The following is a 15,131-nucleotide window of genomic DNA, read 5'->3' as shown; positions in this document are numbered from 1 at the left end:
TACATAAAAGGTGTCCTATGGTCCCACTACTGATGTACAATATAAGGTGACCTCTGGTCACCCTACTGGTGTACAAAATAAGAAAACCCTGGTCCCCCTACTGATGAATAATATAAGGTGTCCTTTGGTCCCCCTACTGATGTCCCCAACTTATGAACAATATAAGATGTACCCTGGTCACCCTGCTGTTGTACAATATAAGGTGTCCTATGGTCCCCCTACTGATGTACAATATAAGATGACCCCTGATCCCCCTGCTGATGTATAATATAAGGTGTCCTCTGGTCTCCCTACTGATGAACAATATAAGATGACCCCTGGTCCCCCTATTGATGTACAATATAAGATGTCCCCAGGTCTCCCTACTGGTGTACAATATAAGATGTCCCCTGGTTCCACAACTGATGTACGATATAATGTGTCCTTTGGTCCCCCCACTGATGTATAATATAAGGTGACTCCTGGTCCCCCTACTGATGTATGATATAAAGTGACCCCTGGTCGGTCCTCCTACTGATGTCCCCTACTTATGTTCAATATAAAGTGACCTCTGGTCCCCCTACTGATTTACAATATAAGGTGACCCTTGGTTCCCCTAGGTGTCCTCTGGTCCCCCTACTGGTGTACAAAATAAGGTGACCCCTAGTCCCCCTACTGATGTACAATATAAGGTGACGCCTGGTCTCCCTACTGGTGTACAATAAAAGGTGACCTCTGGTTCCACAACTGATGTACAATATAAGGTGTCCTTTGGACCCCCTACTGATGTACAATATAAAGTGACCCCTGATCCCCTTACTGATGTATAATATAAGGTGACCCCTGGTCGTTCCCCCTACTTCTGTCCCCTACTAATGTTCAATATAAACTGACCTCTGGTCCTCTGATGTACAATACCTCTGGTCCCCCTATTGATGTAAAGTGTAATATTAAGTGTCCTCAGGTCCCCTACTGATGTTCAATATAAAGTAACCACAGGTCCCCAACTGATGTACAATAAAAGGTGACCTCTAGTCCCCCTGTTGAAGTCCCCTACTGATGTTAAATATGAGGTGTCCTCTGGGTCCCCTACTGATGTACAATATAAGGTGACCCCTAGTCCCCCTACCAATGTACGATATATGGTGTCCTCTGGTCCCCCTACTGATGTACTATATATAAGGTTACCTCTGGTCCCCCTATTGAAATACAATATAAGGTGCCCTCTGGTCCCCCTATTGATCTAAAGTGTAATATTAGGTGTCCTCTGGTCTCCCTACTGATGTACAATATAAGGTGTCCTCTGGTTCCCCTACTGATGTACATTATAAGGTGTCCTCTAGTCCCCCTACTGATATACAATATAAGGTGACATCTGGTCCCCTTACTGATGTACAATACAGGGTTACCTCTGGTCCCCCTATTGATGTAAAGTGTAATATTAAGTGTCCTCAGGTCCTCAACTAATGTTCAATATAAGGTGACCACAGGCCCCCTACTGATGTACAATAAAAGGTGACCTCTGGTCCCCCTACTGAAGTCACCTACTGATGTTAAATATAAGGTGTCCTCTGGGTCCCCTACTAATGTCCTCCTACTGATGTACAATATAAGGTGACCCCTAGTCCCCCTACCAATGTACGATATATGGTGTCCTCTTGCCCCCGTATTGATGTACAATATAAGGTTACCTCTGGTCCCCCTATTGATATACAATATAAGTTGACCTCTAGTCTCCCTACTGATGTTCCCTACTGATGTACAATATAAGGTGCCCTCTGGTCCCCTTATTGATCTAAAGTGTAATATTAGGTGTCATCTGGTCCCCCTACTGATGTTATAAGGTGACATCTGGTCCCCCTACTGATGTACAATAAAGGGTTACCTCTGGTCCCCCTATTGATGTAAAGTGTAATATTAAGTGTCCTCTGGTCCCCTACTGATGTACAATATAAGGTGACCTTTGGTCCCCCTACTGATGTACAAATAAGATGATTACTGGTCTCCCTACTGATTTAGAGTATAAGATAACTTTTGTTCCCCCTTCTTTTATAAAGTGCATTATAAGGTTTCCTCTGGTTCCCCTACTGTTATTTAATTTAAGGTGACCTCTGGTCCCCCTACTTATGTGCAATATAAGGTGATCCCTGATCCCCCTACTGATGTACAATATAAGGTATCCTATGGTCCCCCTACCGATATACAATATAAGGTTACCTCTGGTCCCCCTACTGATGTACAGAATAAGTTGACTTCTGGTCCCCCATATGATGTAGAACGGAAGATGACATCTGGTCTTCCTTTTGATGTACAATATAAAGTTACCTCTGGTCTTATTAACTTTTTATTACCTCTGGTATTCGCATAAAGATTACGGAAACAAGCGGAAGTCTTATATTATCCATCAATAAGGATTTCATACTTCACAAATTGTAGTATATGAATGAGACAAAGGTAATCTTATGTTGTACATTATTACGATGTTATTAAAAGTTGTAAGTAGGCAATAATTTAAAATCATGGTATGTGTAGAATTATTTTTCAAATCCTCTCAAAAAAAGAATTGCGACCCTAATTTTTTGACCGAGGAAAAAGTGCACAATTTCTCCAAATGCTCGAAATGTACATGTATGTAATTGGAATTTGGAGGATTAGTCAACTTGCTTGTCTTCAAATACAGTATATGTATCCCAAAGTTAAATAACAATTGGTGCATTTTTAAAATTTTATTTCCTTTTTTTAATGTAGTTTTGATGGGTTTATGAATTTGATGTGTTAATTCCAGTGAAAGGGGAAGAGAACTCCATGCAGCCCCAAACATTGTAATACAGGGTGTACATCTTCTTTGTAAGATAAATAAAAAATCAGGGATTTCCGACAAAGAGTGTTAAAGTGATGAGGTCGCCTATTTAAGCATGACCTCACAAGGAAGACAAAAGACATTAAATAATTTATTAACAAATAATTATTCCATTATGTTAAAGGATTGGTGAAAAGTCCGAGCGAAATGAAAAGGGGTTGGTAGGGGGCAAAATCTTCAAACCCCCCCTCCCCCCCCCCCGCTTGTTAGAGATCTGCGAATGGAGAGACTGGACGTACGTCGTTTACTCTGAGTCGCTCACTATTAGTAAGGAGATCAGAGGTTAGGCACTGTGTTATATAGATACTATAACCTTACATGGAATAATAAAATCATAGGGGAGACCACAGGTCACCCAACATAATCCATAAATGTTAAACTCTAATATATCATATATCTTATAATGTTGAAGTTAATGTTGCTCAGCAACCCCCCTCCCCCTCTTTGTTTTCTAATACCCATCACAGATGGTTATTCCCTTGACAAAAATAAATTTTCTGTTTTTTTTTTACAATGAAAAGGCTTCACAGTATTACGATTTATTCTATTTTCACTTTACGTATGCAACGCACTACATTTTGTAGCGGAGTAAACAGACCCGAGAGACGTGAACTGCGCGGGGGACCTAAGGTCCTAGTTCAGCGTACGTTTTATCCTTCTGCACTTCGAACAGGCGACGACGAAACGGTCAAAATCTAGACTTTTGGCCCAGAAAATGAACTTTGTGTCCCATTTTAACTGGTATTGAGTTGTAGACTTGTTTAGGACATGGAGCGGCTTCAAGTAACATTCGGACATCTGTCCACCACAGCATCACAGAGTGACCAGCAAACAGTTCTGACCTGTGAAGCAGCCGCAAAAAGGTTCCCCGACAGTCCAGATGATGTCGTAATCATTTCTGCTCGTAGGACACCGATTGCCAAAGGAAATAGGGGATCATTTAAGGTATTTTATGTAGAGGCACTTGTTTCGTATATAGGGCACCCCTCACAACTCAGAGGTTTGTTTCATACAGAATCATCATTGAGAATGCAAAATGTAGTTTACTGTGATTTAGGGGGGCTTCAACAGCATACCGTATAGTAGTAAACTAAGGATTTATCTATGAAACAAGAGCCTGTAGTCAGCTGTAGGTTCTGACTCTCGGTCTCTACCAAAATAAACTTATACATGTAGATTGTGAAGTACGTGGAGGCGAAAAGATATGGAGAAAATGAAGAGTAGGCCTAATGATTGAAACTCATTTATTCCCATGATTAATTCTACAATAAAACATGTTTATGATGAAGTGCAAGGGAATGACAGTTTTGCTCTATGTGTTCTACTGTATTTTTTTTTAGGAAACATTTCCAGATGATCTACTTGTCCCAGTATTTAAAGCGGTTCTACAAGAGGCCAATGTTGCACCCCAGGACGTCCAAGATATCTGTGTGGGTCAGTAAGATATCAGTCAGATATATCATATTAGATACCTGTATCAGTCAGTAAGATATCTGTCAGATATCCTTTATCTTGGATATCTATGTGGGTCAATAAATTATCAATCAGGTACTGTAGATCACTAAATTTTCGCGACACCTTATTTTCGCGAGATTGTCATTGACTCTTTGTAAGCGAGACATAATTTTCACGAATAGTTGTTATTCCTCTATAATCGTAAGGAATACTTTTATACGCGAGAATTAAATTTTCGCGAAAGCATTGTCTCGCGTAATTACGCAAAAATAAAGTTCTCTCGAATAAAATGTGATTTACAGTATCATATTAGATATGTGTGTCAGTCAGTAAGAAATTAATCAGATATCTTACTAGATATCTGTGTCTGTCAGTAAGATATTTATCAGATATCATATAAGATATCTGTTGTCAGTCATATTGGAGTCGGTTCTCTCATAAATAAAATGTTTACAAACAAGTTTTCAGAGATTACAACTGATAATTCTTTTTACTGCACTATTGTGATTATATTATTTTAAAATTACTAAAACAGCAGAATATTGATATCTCAAACATTATTTCTTTAATTCCAGGATATCTTACTAGGGAGTTCAAAACAATGAAATTTAATAATTGTATTTTTCTTTTTGTTGGAAATATTGATGACAATCTTTATTTATGTGAAGTTCAAGAGAAATGAATTTGACTGTACTTTTTTTTTTGTAGGAAATGTTGGTGATCCCAGACCAGCTGTTTCAGCCAGAACTGGGCAGTTCTTCAGGTGAGTTAACCTTGAAGGGGATATGATATACAGTCTAACCTAATTACCTATAAAACAATTGGACCAAGTAAATAAATCCAGATATCTGAGGATTTAGGATATCAAGGGTTAAATTAATACTGTAAGAATTATAAGTGGTTGGAACTTCTAAATGATAAGATATTGATAACACTAAAAAGGTTGTTAAAAAAAATTTCAAAGAAAGTTTTTGACCTTTAATTCCTCAAAGGCAGGTTTGCTATTAATTACGTTAATTACCATTTTCAGTGGAATTCCAGAAACGACCCCTATACACTCTACAAACAGACAGTGTTCCTCTGGATTACAGGCTTGTATGAATATAGCAGGTGAGTGGGTGTGTGTATTGGGGGAAGGGTTGGGGGGGGGGGTAGGCTTGTATGAATAAAGCACAGGGGGCAAATATATGACAAATTATATGAATTGATTTTTTTTCATATCCTAGGTGCCATAAAAACAGGTCAGATTGACTTAGGAATTGGAGCAGGGTAAATACACAGTTCTTCCCCTTTGTTTTAGATGAAAACAGAATATAAATGCTATTTATTTAAAATCAACTTATGTAACACAGTGAAAAAGAATATTTTCTTTGATACAATGTATATAAAAAAGATGTATTTGTTTATTGTATTATTGAGCAGAGTGGAATCTATGACGATGCACAGAAACACAAGTTCTACAGTTCCGATAAACCCAGCAGTGTTTGACCACGATCTTGCCAGACAAGTTCTCATCCCTATGGGGTAGGACCATGAAATTCTGTAATAGCAAGAAAATTAAAAAGACAGTGAATAGCAATATATACAGTGTGTAAAACAAGAACTAATACAGTCTAACCTTGTTATTCTTGATGTTTGTGCTCATTTGCAAATAGTCCTAATTAACGAAGCATTTGGAATACTGGAAATTGGAAGATGTTAATTTCTTCCAGTAAAGCATTATTAGAATTATGTGGTTTGACTGTATACAGTATATTATGAGAAAGGGAGGCTTGTATTTCTTAAATTGAGGACTCATTTATATTGTTAAGATATGCATATAATTAAAATTTACTTTTATACATATAGGCATATTTTTAACAGGATCATATTTCATATTCAAAATTAGAAAATACATTGCATGAATTTGTGGAATTGCCAATATGTGTGGAATTCACTTAAGTACACGGTGACAAATTTCAGCAGAAAGGATGAGACAACAGATATAGCATAACAAATTAATCCAATTCCATAAAAAAGTATGTCTACCATTTATTAAATGAATAAATTTAATTTTTTCAGGATAACATCTGAGAATGTTGCAGAGAAGTATGGAATCACCAGAGAAGAACAGGATAAATTTGCTCTGCTATCTCAACAAAGGTCAGAGGTTAGGCATTCAACAAAGGTCAGAGGTTAGGCTTTCAACAAAGTCAGAGGTTATTTTTTTCAATAAAGGTCAGAGGTTAGGCTTTCAATAAAGGTCAGAGGCTAGGTTTTTCAACAAAGGTCAGAGGTTAGGCTTTCAACAAAAGGTCAGAGGTTAAGCTAAACAAATGTATTCAAGGGAAACTAGCAAATATAAAGTAGTGCTTTGTATTATACAAATCATTACAATTAAGACTAAGTTTAAAAATTTTATATTCAAAACAAGTTGTGGTGCCTAAAAAATATTGTTTTGAATGTGTAATGAAAGATTACAAATCAGGGTTTGTGAGAAATACAAGAATTTCAATTCTATTGCCTGTAGAAGAAAAAAATTCTCAAGAGTATGTTCCTTTGAACTCTTGGAAACTTTTGGAAGTTTGAGTAGAACAACCTACACTGTAATAATTTAATAATTATTAGTGTCATATTTTATTGGCAGCTTGAAATTAACAGCAAAATGAATGGTTCTGGCAATAAAATAGTCTTGAGTTAAAGATAAAAAAAAATCAAGGATATTCATTGCACTTGAAAGAAAGCTGGTTTACAGTTGTTCAGACAAGTTTTACTATAGTTGTTTAATTTGAGTTTTTCCATTCAATATTTACAGGGCAGGAAAAGCACAGCAGACGGGGGCCTTCAACAGAGAAATCGTCCCCGTGACGACCAAGGTCACAGATAAAGATGGAAATGAGCAAACTATCACTGTGAGTAAAAAACAAAACTAACCTAAACTCAGTGTTTCTTTCCTTAAACTAAAATACAGTAACTGGAATATGATAACTGTGTGTTGTACATATTTTGTATCGTAAACTTCAGACAGACAAGCTGCAATTTCTTTGGTAATTTATAGCAGTGTAGTATAACAATATATTTTTGTTTTTATCTGTGTATTTTTATACTTGAGTTGAATGAAAACACAGACTTATTTGAATTGAAACATGCCCTTGTGAATGACTCAATTTATCATCGAGCGTATTATATCTTAGCCTGTTAGGATGTCCTTCCTTAATGTAACTTTAAGCACTGCTACATGTACCTCAACCAGACTGTCATGGATGAGGCAACTTTCAAAACTTTCTATTCACCTATCCTGAACTGTAAGTCATATAATGCATCATCCAAAGCATGCATGGTGGTCTGTATTCTATACTATGCATCACCCATAAAGTTATCATAAAGAAAAGTTCGTCATATAAAAATCACCTTAATCTTGATGACTTTCCAAAAATGGCAAAATATATTTCAATGAGTCATTCATTTATATTAATAATAAAATAAAATCTTGAGGGGAATAATTGGACAATAATTATTACATGTATAGCCTTTTAAACTTGACAATTTTTGGGGAAAAAATATGAATTAACTCGTATTTTCCAGGGAGTGATTTTTTGTCTTATTATATTGTCAACAAACTTTAATAATAATGTATGGCTTGCAAATATGTGAAGAGTATGAGTTGTCTCTAATTGTGCTTAGGTCTATAGGACTTTGTTGTTGTTCTTTAAAAGGTCACTAAAGATGAAGGGCCCAGACCCACAACACTAGAGAAACTACTGAAACTGAAGCCAGCTTTTAAAGAGGGAGGATCCACCACTGCAGGTTGTGAATCACAGTACTTGTGGTCCTGTATTCTTCAATGATTCTTAGCTACACTAAATGTATATCAATTGCTATTTGCAATTGAGATTTTACTCAGCCATCTTGAATTTCAAAGGGATGAAGAGTTATCTCCCTTTAAATCTGCTTTAAACTTTTTAATACATTTCTGGAAGCAATTTGTATACAGTCCCACTAAATATTCTCATAAATATAGAATTATATTTCAATATAAACCCTACTAACTTGTACTAAGCAAACATTTTTCATGTATTATCTCTTAAGAATGTTCACTTGATAAGTCACTAGATTCAGGGTTCACTATATTCTATACGGAAATCTAGCCAAAGTTATAAAAAGTTATCTCCCTTTAAATCTGCTTTTAATTTTCACACATCTAATACTTTCTGAACTTTTTTTGTACTGTCCCTCTAAATATTCCCGTAGATATAGAAGTTGTTTTCATGTTAACCATACTACTTTGTTCTAAGTAAGCTTTTTTAATGCATTATTATATCAAGAATTTCCCTTGATACACTGTAAGGCACTATAGATTCAGATTTACTGTATTCTATTCTGCAGGGAACTCCAGCCAGGTAAGCGATGGAGCAGCTGCCGTACTTATGGCCCGAAGGTCAGAGGCCAAACGGCGAGGGATGAAGGTATTCGGGGTGATCCGAGGTTACGCCGTGGTCGGCTGTCCCCCAGATATAATGGGCATTGGACCAGCTGTGGCTATTCCAGAGCTTCTCAGAAAGACAGGTATTTTAATTTTACTTAAATTTAATTTCAAATATTGTAAACCAAATTTTTTCCAGTGCAAGAAATTTTTGCGAGGTTCCAAGAGCCTTGTCATCAGGAATATTTTTCAACGCAAACCAGTCCTTAAAGTCTTTGTATCTAATAACAATAGATAAGAAAAAAAACTTGATTGGGAAAATTAATCGCCGCGAACTAGTTTACCCCTGGAAAATCACAAAATAAAGTTCTCTCAAATAAAAGTTGGTTTACAGTATGTGGAAATAATTTGGAATGTGTATCTGCACAGGAGTTGGCATACTTATTAATTTTAAGAAATGTTTATTATTAAACAAATACATAATACTACAATTACAGTATTATACATTTAGGCCATAATAAAAATATTCCTAAATTCTCATCCCCGCCCCGATTTTATACCCCCGCCTCGATTTTTTTTATTTCAGTTTTTTTTCATCGTAATTCTGATTGGGATCAGTATTCATCTACCATTCTACTTTCGTTTTAAATCCCGCAAAAGTCGACAAGATTTTGACAGCCTGAAAAGATGGTAATAAGTGTAATACATGCATATATATTTTAAACAAGGGTCATTGGTTGAAAAAGATTGGTGATGATGTGAAGTAAGAGATAATTGAACCTTTACTATGACTTTTATTCGGGTATTGTAGATAAAATTACACCGATTGACCAGGTCAATAAAAAACCTGCAAAATTGAAAAAATAAAAAAATATAAAATACTAGAAACGATCTCGTTGCGAGCAACGAGAGGTCTTCCGTCCGATTCTGAAATAAAGAACGAAAAATCCAGCCAAAAATGAAAAAGAAATACTGACACATGGGGGGTCTAACCCGGGTCGCCCTTCATGGAAAATTCAACGCGCTTTTTGTTATACCGAACTCGCTATCCATCACGCTATTGAGGTCACTACTCTAAAAGCACTTGTATATACTTGTATATACAGAAAATGTCTTAGATTTATGAAAGGCGGGCCACTATTCATAATTCTGGCCAAACGCCACGAGTAAATTTTCACGCCTTACCTTTGGAATGTCTTATTAAATAGGTGTGACAGCTTCAATGAAATGACAAAAGAGCGTTCTTATCGCGTAAATTTCGAGGTGTAGAAAGTATATTTAACACATCACATATCGTATATAGGCAAGTGACACTAAAGCAGTGAAATGGCAATGAATGGTTCACTTTTTTAATTTCCTGTTTATCACGAAGATGTGTAAGGATACATTGGATTATAAATGTAGTTTGAGACAGAATTGCAACGTACCTACGTCGTGACAATCCAAGAATTCCTTCACATTTCATTGCTCCTTATGTTGCTTTCATTCAATCAAACGCTCGACTGCCTCTGTAAACCCCTATTGCGAAATGTCGGAGTTGACAAAGACCGCCGCCATTTTGGTCCTGCTTCAGATTTTCAAATGTTAATATCTCGAGTTTGAATTTATCAATTTACAAACAAATAATATATTTAGCTTAATTAAAAAAGTGTTTATTAACAGTCCAAAAATAATTCAAAAATATTGAAAAACAAAAAAAGTTAAAAAATTCGACTTTTTAAATTCGCATCTGGTAACGACCGGAAGTAGAGACGAGGAACAAAAGATCGCGTCCTGGATAGTACTTATCACGATCTATAATCCCTAAAAGTTTCACAGTGATATCTTTTGCCGTTCTTGAGATTAACCCTGGACAAAATGTCATTTTAAAATCAGAAAAGTGTCCGTAACTTGGCACCAGAAGGGAATTTCCAAAAAATCTCTCGGATAAAATAACTTCAGATAATGACACATTATTCCTGCAAATTTCATGAAAATCCGTCCAGTAGTCTTTGAGAAATCGCGTGCACAAAATTAGATGTACGGAAAAATAATAAGAAGAAGAAACAGTGGAATCAATATAAGGTCTTCCATGAAGACGGAAGACCTTAAAAAGCCGCCCGCCCGCCTCGATTTTTAAAAAAATTCGGATGAGAATTTAGCAATTTATATATTATGGCCTTATAGCCTTTTGATGAGGTCAATCCCTTGATATATAGACCTTAGAGAGAGCATATCGACCAAGCTTTCTCAAAGGTCTATATATCGAGGGATTGTACCAAATCAAAAATCTACAATTGTTTTATTATTTTTTATCAGTTAAAAAGAAATGTCTTAAAATCCTTCTTTCTAATACTTACCTTCTCATTCAAGGCATTGTTATGTCATTTGCATTTTGACATCACAGTAATGAAAACCAGCTGCAGTATCTGTTTTTAGCTCACCTGAGCTGAAAGAGCCAGTGAGTTTTTCTGATCACCCATTGTCTGTCGTCCGCCTAGCTGTCCATCCGTCTGTAAACTTTTCACATTTTTAACTTCTTCTCAAGAACCATTGGGCCATTTTTAACCAATCTTGGTACAAAACATCATTGGGGGAAGGGGAATAAAAAATGGTAAAATCAAGGGCCAAGACCCCTTCCAAGGGGAGATAATGAAGAAAATACGAAAATAGGGTGGGGTCATTAAAAAATCTTCTTCTCAAGAACCACTGGGCCAGGAAAGCTGAAACTTATTTGAAAGCATCCTTGGGTAGTGAAGATATTAAATTGTTAAAATCATGACCCCAGGGGGAAGGGCGGGGCCACAATAGGGAATCCAAGTTTTACATAGAAATATATAGAACAAATCTTTAAAAATCTTATCTCAAGAACCATTGGGCCAGGAAAGCTGAAACTTATGTGGAAGCATCCTTGGGTAGTGTAGATATTAAATTGTTAAAATCATGACCCCCGGGGGTAGGGCGGGGCCACAATAGGGAATCCAAGTTTTACATAGAAATATATAGAACAAATTTTTAAAAATCTTCTTCTCAAGAACCATTGGGCCAGGAGAGCTGAAACTTCTGTGGGAGCATCCTTGGGTAGTGTAGATATTAAATTGTTAAAATCATGACCCCTGGGGGTAGGGCGGGGCCACAATAGGGAATCCAAGTTTTACATAGAAATATATAGAACAAATCTTTAAAAATCTTCTTCTCAAGAACCACTGGGCCAGGAGAGCTGAAACTTATATGGGATCATCCTTGGATAGGGTAGATATTAAATTGTTAAAATCATGACCCCCGGGGGTAGGGCGGGTCCACTAATAGGGAATTCAATTTTTACATAGAAATATATAGAACAAATCTTTAAAAATCTTCTTCTCAAGAACCACTGGGCCAGGAAAGCTGAAACTTATGTGGGAGCATCCTTGGATAGTGTAGATATTAAATTGTTAAAATCATGACCCCCAGGGGTAGGGCGGGGCCACAATAGGGAATCCAAGTTTTACATAGAAATATATAGAACAAATCTTTAAAAATCTTCTTCTCAAGAACCACTGGGCCAGGAAAGCTGAAACTTATGTGGGAGCATCCTTGGGTAGTGTAGATATTAAATTTTTAAAATCATGACCCCCAGGGGTAGGGCGGGGCCACAATAGGGAATCCAAGTTTTACATAGAAATATATATAGAAAAAATCTTTAAAAAAGATCTGCATCACTCAAGTTACTCAGGTGAGCGATGTGGCCCATGGGCCTCTTGTTAGAAACATCCAATTTATAAAGACTATTGTGACGTCAGCACTATTGTTGCTTCACAGAAGAACGTTTCCAATTTTAGAAACAGCAGGTCTATAAATTTTTAAAATAGAAACATCCAGTCTGTAAGAACTTTTATGCTTGATCATGTGATCCAGTTTGAGCCAATCAGATATTCGGAACAATAAAGAAAAATAATAAAACATGTTATTTTTACAGTATTACATATTTTTTAGCTACTGAGGCTTTCAGTTAAATTGATAGATATTCCAACTCCTGTGGTACTTGTCAAGTATCCTTAATGAAATAACACTTGTTCCAAGACCTTTGCTTTGATATTCAATCTGTTGTGAGCAGTGTAGTTGAAATAAGAAAGTTGATCAGTAGATTTGAAATAAAAAAGCCAAAGCAAATGGAATGAATCTTGATAATTATTTTTAAAAATCTAGAGGAATGCAGTTGATTATTAATCTAATTTCAATTGACCAAATTTTCTGAAAGAATAAAGATATAAAAAAAATATATCAATTCAGTAACGTAACCATCAGTTGATTTGTTTCAGGTTTAACTATTGACGACATTGATGTTTTTGAGATCAACGAAGCGTTTGCCAGTCAGGCTTTTTACACTGTACAGAAGCTGGGAATTCCTTCCGAGAAAGTGAACCCAGTAGGTGGCGCTATAGCTCTGGGTCACCCATTGGGCTGCACAGGGGCCAGACAGATTGCAACACTCCTACATGAATTAGAAAGAAGAGGAAAAAGGTTTTGTTTTTTTTCTAATCCTTGATTGTACTTGATTTTTAATTATGAGAGGCCATTTAGGACATGTCAAAAATATTTTTCGAATTGTTTATAATGAATTGTCAGAAATTTGTGAAATTAAATTTGATGTCATAAAACATAAACATCAAAGGAATCCAATTTTAAATCAGCACCCAGATATTTTTCATACAGACTGAAACCCGAATTGAAGCAAATTACTTTCATCAATACTTATAGACTTTGATTGATCAAGAAGAAAATATATTTTTAAAAAGCAGCAAGATTATAGAATACTTAAAATTCTTTTTCCTACATTCAAAATCTATCTAGATAAGAAATGTTAAAATAAAAAAAAAATAGCATCAATTTTCCAAAACATTCCTGACACAAATTAACCACATAAAAAGAAAATGGTAGTAACCAAACTAACCATGTACATGTACCAAAAACTTAAATAAAATGAGGTCTACTTTGTGTCTTTTTCAGGGCCTTTGGTGTGGTCTCTATGTGTATGGGGACAGGAATGGGAGCTGCCTGTCTGATTGAGTACCCAGGCCCAGCCTAACAGGTGCTTGTGGAGGGGGCGGGACTTAGGAGGGAGAGGCGGAGCTTGTGAAAGGAGGAGGAGTCAGGGGGAGGAGCTTGTGAGAGGAGGAGGAGTCTGTGATATTTATCAAGGCATTGATTTTCCTTTGACAAAGACATTCTACAATCTTGTATTTTTATTGGCCATCATAAGAACAATGAACAGGGAAAAAAATTGGTGCTGCATTTTTAAAATTATGTTTAATTAATGTACTGATACTTTATTTTAGATGTAAATTTATATATGCAGATAGTATAATGTTATTTATATGCTTGATAGGAATGATATAGTCATTTTACAGTGGGTTAAATCAAATAACTGATTGATTAAGACAGGATTTTGATTCGCAATTCAATCATTCTTCAAAACTAGAAATCAATCTGGGTCTTTAAAATATAATAATTACTGACAATAGTTCATGTTTAATTTGTTTTTAATTTATTTGTCATGTAACATCAATCATCATTAATCATGATATGTTTTCTTACTTAATAAATTATTCATTCCAGAGTTTGTCTGTTTCAATGAAACTGAAGGCATGAATAGTTGATTACTACTGTAGATCACTTAATTTTCGCGACACCTTATTTTCGCGAGCTAGTCATTGTCTCTTTATTAGTGAGAAAAAATTTTCAAGAATTGTGCTCATTGCTCTATATAATCTTGTGGAATTCTATTATACGCGAGAATGAAATTTTAGCGAACATACCGTCTCGCGTAATTACGTGAAAATAAAGTTCTCATGAATAAAAAGTGATTTACAGTATAATTAAATTAAAAAGATTATACTCTGAATATGATGCAATTGCCTTGCATTTCACAAAGATGTGTAAATTTGCCAGAAAGTGCCACAATGGCTGAGGCTAATAATGATACTTGTACTTAACAAGGTTTGAATGGCTAAAAGAGCTCAGTGTGGAAAAGCTTTGTTGTCTTGTTGTCTGCTCTAGAGTCATAAAGAAAGTTGATCCTTCAACCCTAGGCTCGAATCCCACTGTGGGACATGGAGACTGGTCATTCAGGATGTGACCATATAAACCAAGGTCCCGTGTCACAGTAGGTGCAGGCACAAAAAAAGATCCCACACTGCTCAATGGTCATTAGTGCCAAGTATAGGACAAAATTTGCAACTCTTCATCGGCAAGTGGTGGCATCTCCATATGAGTGAAAATTTTCTCCAGTGGGATGTTTAACAACATTTAAATCAAACAAATCTAAGAACAGCTACAATTTACAAAATATAAAAGTAAAGAACCATATACATGTATATAAAACAAGAGGCCCATGGGGCTCACCTAAGTATGGCCATGCTGTTCTTCGCCAGATTCTCCCCTTTGTAGTACCTATTGTGGCCCATACCTATGCCC

General features: G+C 36.0%; 1 protein-coding gene across 1 annotated transcript; it reads left to right on the top strand.

The window, feature by feature from the left end:
* The first annotated feature begins 3,483 nt into the window (after window positions 1-3,483).
* On the top strand, window positions 3,484-14,185 carry LOC134280532 (3-ketoacyl-CoA thiolase B, peroxisomal-like). Its single transcript, XM_062762947.1, has 12 exons — window positions 3,484-3,784; window positions 4,180-4,273; window positions 5,003-5,057; window positions 5,325-5,404; window positions 5,521-5,563; window positions 5,717-5,818; window positions 6,356-6,436; window positions 7,089-7,185; window positions 7,990-8,080; window positions 8,660-8,839; window positions 12,977-13,178; window positions 13,665-14,185. Exons 1-12 carry the CDS (start codon window positions 3,608-3,610, stop codon window positions 13,741-13,743), a joined length of 1,281 nt encoding a protein of 426 aa, XP_062618931.1. The 5' UTR covers window positions 3,484-3,607; the 3' UTR covers window positions 13,744-14,185.
* The last annotated feature ends 946 nt before the right edge of the window (window positions 14,186-15,131 follow it).

This window comes from Saccostrea cucullata, unplaced genomic scaffold (assembly GCF_032062105.1).
Source record: "Saccostrea cucullata isolate Sc308-1 unplaced genomic scaffold, CSIRO_AGI_Scuc_v1 ctg5840, whole genome shotgun sequence".
NCBI classification, from domain to species: domain Eukaryota; kingdom Metazoa; phylum Mollusca; class Bivalvia; order Ostreida; family Ostreidae; genus Saccostrea; species Saccostrea cuccullata.
This window is presented reverse-complemented; position numbering and strand designations above follow the sequence as displayed.